The sequence below is a fragment of the Condylura cristata genome, unplaced genomic scaffold (genome assembly GCF_000260355.1).
Source record: "Condylura cristata isolate star-nosed mole 26May11 unplaced genomic scaffold, ConCri1.0 scaffold00028, whole genome shotgun sequence".
Lineage (NCBI taxonomy): Eukaryota > Metazoa > Chordata > Mammalia > Eulipotyphla > Talpidae > Condylura > Condylura cristata.
This window is the reverse complement of record NW_004567129.1, coordinates 27,316,142-27,320,428: the sequence shown is the minus strand read 5'-3', so window position 1 is coordinate 27,320,428 and position 4,287 is coordinate 27,316,142. Positions and strand designations below refer to the sequence as shown.

The 4,287-nt window shown below is 51.8% G+C and overlaps 1 protein-coding gene across 1 annotated transcript in view; it reads left to right on the top strand.

Moving 5' to 3' along the window:
- The first annotated feature begins 5 nt into the window (after nucleotides 1–5).
- Nucleotides 6–4,287, top strand: part of PPP1R14A (protein phosphatase 1, regulatory (inhibitor) subunit 14A) — an 11,280-nt gene continuing 6,998 nt past the window's right edge. Inside the window, exon 1 of the mRNA XM_012730491.1 lies at nucleotides 6–63. Coding sequence (XP_012585945.1) covers nucleotides 6–63 — 58 coding nt within the window. The remainder of the gene's footprint in view (nucleotides 64–4,287) is intronic.

Sequence of the window (4,287 nt, the reverse complement as noted above, 5' to 3'; positions counted from 1 at the left end):
GCGCCATGTCCGCCGCCGGTGCCCGCGAGGCGTCGACGCAGGCCGTTGGGGTCTCGCGATCAGGTGCGGGAAGACCCTCGCCGCGCACGCGCGCTGGAGCGCTCGGGGTCAGGTGCGGGCGCTGCCAGGGGTCCGCGTCCCCGTTCTCGCACGTTCCGTGCGCGGACGCTTGGCCTTTCGCGCCGCGAAGCGGCTGGCCCGCGGGTCCGAGTGACGCTCGGCGGCTCTCCCACCTACCGAAGCCCCGCCACACCGCCCAACGCTCGGTGGGCACTGGGCAATGGCGGCCGCCTCTGAACAGCTACCGGAGGTGGCCACGGGAGGGGGGCGGGGCGCACCTGGCGAGGCGGAGCGCGCAGGCGCAGAGAGCGGGCACCTGAGCGACCGTCAGCTGTCTTCGGCGCACCTGGGCCCGCCCCTGGCCGGGAGGGGGCGGGGTTGCGTTGGCTCCGCCCCCGGCAGATCGATTCCTGGAGGCGGCGCGGGCCACCTGAGCGCTGGGGCTCCTGCTGCCCTTGGAATGAGCCTCAGGGTGGGAGGAGGGGGCGGTGACGCGCTCTGCCAGGAAATCTGTTTTCCTTCTGTCACGCTTCCTTAGAAAGTGATTTACCCCTTTTTAAATTCAATGCTGATGGAGCACTTGCCACGGTGGCAAGGCGCTGGGCTCCTGCAAGAGATATGCGTCACCAGGGGGGAAGTCCAGTAGTGATGACAGGAGCTCTCCGCAGAATGATTCAGGAAGTGACAGAGCAATGATCAGGCTGAGTAATCAGAAGGGGGGTGAAAAAGCCCCAGGTAGTTGGGGCTTGGTGGGAAAGCAGATGGCTTTAGCCCTTTCATCCCAAAGCTCAGAGAGGGCTTCCTGGACTTGATGATGGACCCATGAATGACCAGCAGCCCCAGGTCCTGCCTCCAGGCTTCCCTGTCCTGAGATGAAAACAAGTACTTCAGGCCTCCCTGGTGGCACAAGGGGTTAAGTCTCAGCACTATGAAGCTATTGGCAGCCACTGCAGCGAGTTAGATCCAGGACAGGGAGCTGACCCACATGGCTCAGCAGACCTCGCCTGTCTCCGGGCTGCTCCCCTGAGCAGTGTATGTCAGTCAGTCTGCCTGTTCTGCTCCTGCTCTGAATCTGGGGAATCTTCTCACTGCCTCTGCACCTCTGGTCTGTAACCCCATTCTTATATGCACAAATAAATCTTAAAAAAAAATAAAGAAAACAAAGACCTTAATCAGTGCAATTTCTACACTGGAACAGAGGCTAAGCCACAGCTGGGTTAGGCCCGTGAAAACTAAGAGGTAATGAGTGTATGTCATTTTAGGCCACTAAGTTTGTGTAACTCATTATTATGCACCAATAAAAGAAATGACTACAAACACAATATTTACTAAAGGAATAAAAAAAAAACTAGTTTGAAACGACTTCTCTATTATTAAAATTTAACAGCAGCTGTAGTAACTGTTTAGCAAGTAGGCCGCAAAAGATTTCTTTCTGGGGTTAGGAGGACTATTTTATCACTGATACTATATAAAATTGTCAATGGGTGATATAATCAAGTTTTTATTTTTCAATTCTCTGCTGACAGTGCACCCCCTTTCTGCCTATACCAAATGCAGACTCCTCCTCTTCCCCCCCACCCACTTTGGGACACCACTAGTTGGAGAACCGACAATAAATAAAATGAGTAAGTTGCATGTACAACAGAGCGAATGTGATGGATAAAACATAGAGCCAAGTCGAGGGCCCAGGCCCAGGAGTTACAAGGTGAAGCGGGGTCAGGGAAGACCCAGCTGTACATATGACATCTGAGGGAGATGAAGGGTGAGCTCACTGACTGCATGCTGGGGAAGAGGAACAGTTGGAATAAGGGTGCGGAAGTGGACCCTGCCAGGCAGCTTTGATGTCTAAACTAAGGAACTTGACCTTTGTCCTCCAAGCACCAGGGAGCTCTGAACACTGTATTTGTTTTTAATATGCCAGTTTTATTGAACTAAAGTAACAAGGTGGTCCTCAAGAAAAGGGGAGGCTCCAGGTTCCCCGCCCCACCCAAAGGAGGGTGGAGCTGAGCACAAAGGAGAAGCTGGAGAGGAGACCAGAAAGGAAGGAAGCAGGATGGAGGCCAGGAGACCTGAGGGAGGCACAGGGGGCAGAGACAAGAAGCGGCTCTTGCTTCTTGACCCTGGGCTGGTTGAAACAGACGTGGGTGACAGACCCGGGGGGAGGTGACTATGGCAGTGTTTATCTTGAATTTGATTTGGCTCTTTTCCTCCCAGGCTTGTCTGGCCATGGGGGACCCTTTCTACGGTCCCCGCCAGAAGGCGCTTTAGACTTGTGGGGGGCTTTCCGGCCTTGCTTTGGGCCAGTCCCTTTGGGGTGGACTTTTACCCACGAGGGGATGGGTGACTTAGGGTGCTTAATTTAGAAACTATATTCTTTGTCTTTTCTATATTGCACGCTAATTGCATTAAACTTCCTTCCCATTAAAGGTCTTGATGCAGTGGATGGCAGAACCTATTTAAACCAGGCAGGTTTGGGGGGGTTCAGGGGTGCCTTTCTCACTGTCCTATAACATTACAACTCAATGATATGTATGATAACATATAATTCACCCTTGTTTTTTTTTTTTTAAAGATTTATTTTATTACATGCTCCCTGGTGGCGCAATGAGTTAAAGTGCACCACTATGAATGCTTCAGCAGGAATTGGATCCCCAACCAGGGAGGTGACCCACAAGGCACAGCAGACCTCTCCTGACCCGCCTGCTGCTCCCCACTGTCTCTGGTGAATCCTCTCTCTGCTCCTGCATCTTCTGGCCTGTGCCCCAGTTCTGTATGCATAAGTAAATAAATCTTTAACAAAAAAGATCTATTTTATTTATGCATATAAAAACTAAGGTGTAGGCCAGAGGTGTGGGGGTGTGGAAGAATTTGCCAGAGACAGAATTTGCAGAACAGACAGATGAAATCCACAGCTAAGGGGAACAGCCAGTAAGACAGGAGAGGTCTGCTGCCAGGGAGCTGACTGGGAAGTCGGCTGGCTGCAGAGAGCTTCAGTGCTGAGACTTAAGCCCCTGAGCCAGCAGGAAGGCCCAGCAATTTATCCTTTTAAAAAAGTATGCAACTTAGGGGAGGGGAGGGACACTGGGGACTGTGGTGATGGCACATGGATGAGCTCGGGGAGGAACAATTCTAAGGGGGCTGTACCTGAGGGGGTAGAAAATGGTAAACACCGTTTAAAAATGAACAGTGACGTAAATATATATAAATAAATTTAAGAAGGTATACAATTCAACAGTTTTAGGTGTCCTCAGTCATGCAACTAACACCGATGGAGGAGTTACAGGGCAGGGAGAGGGGCACCCCATAGCCCCAAAACCTGCTGCTTTCAAAAGGTTCTGCCATCCACTGCATCAAGACAAAGCCTGTAAGACCTTTAATAGAAAGGAACTTTAATACAATTATTGTGCACAACAGACTAGAGTTGCAAAGAAGAATATAGTTTCCAACTGTAGCACCTGAAGTCACCCATCCCCTTGTGGGTCAATGTTCAGCCAAACAGGACTGGCCCAAAGCAAGGCCCGAAAGGCCGCCACAAGTCTAAAGCATCTTCCAGTGGGGACCCAAAGAAAATAGTCAGAAACAGACAAGTCTGGGAGGAAAAGAGCAAAATCAAAATCAAGGTAGAAGCTGCCATAGTCAGCCGCCCCCAGGTCTGTCACCCACGTCTGTTTCAACCAGCCCAGGGCCAAGACGCAAACGCCATTTCTTTACATCTCTCTGCTCCCTGTGCCTCCCTCAGGCCTCCTCCCGGCTCCATCCTGCTTCCTTCTCTTCAGTCTCCTCTCCAGCTTCTCCCTGCTCAGCTCCACACTCCTTTGGGTGGGTGGGTGGGGAACCTGGAGCCTCCCCTTTTCCTGGGGACCATCCTGTCACAGAGGCTAAGAGTGGAAAATTCGGAAGGAGGCATCACAAGACCAAAAGCTGGAAGTGGGAGCAGAAATGATTAACATAGTCGTTAAACCAGCTCTGGCACAGTCCGGGAGGCACCTACTGGAGGTGGGATCTGGAGACTGAGAGCCAGAGTTGGCAATCACCAGTTCTTTCAAATCTACCTAGTTCCACCCTAGAAATAATTAATTGACCAACAGCCCCACAAAGGAATGAACCCCTCCCAAAGAAGAGAGTATATCAGTGCAATTTCCACCCTGGGGAGAGGCAGCCTCCCACTGGCCATGACTAAGAAGCTGCTTCTCTTCACAGACCTTCTATTTTGCAAAGCAGCGGGGG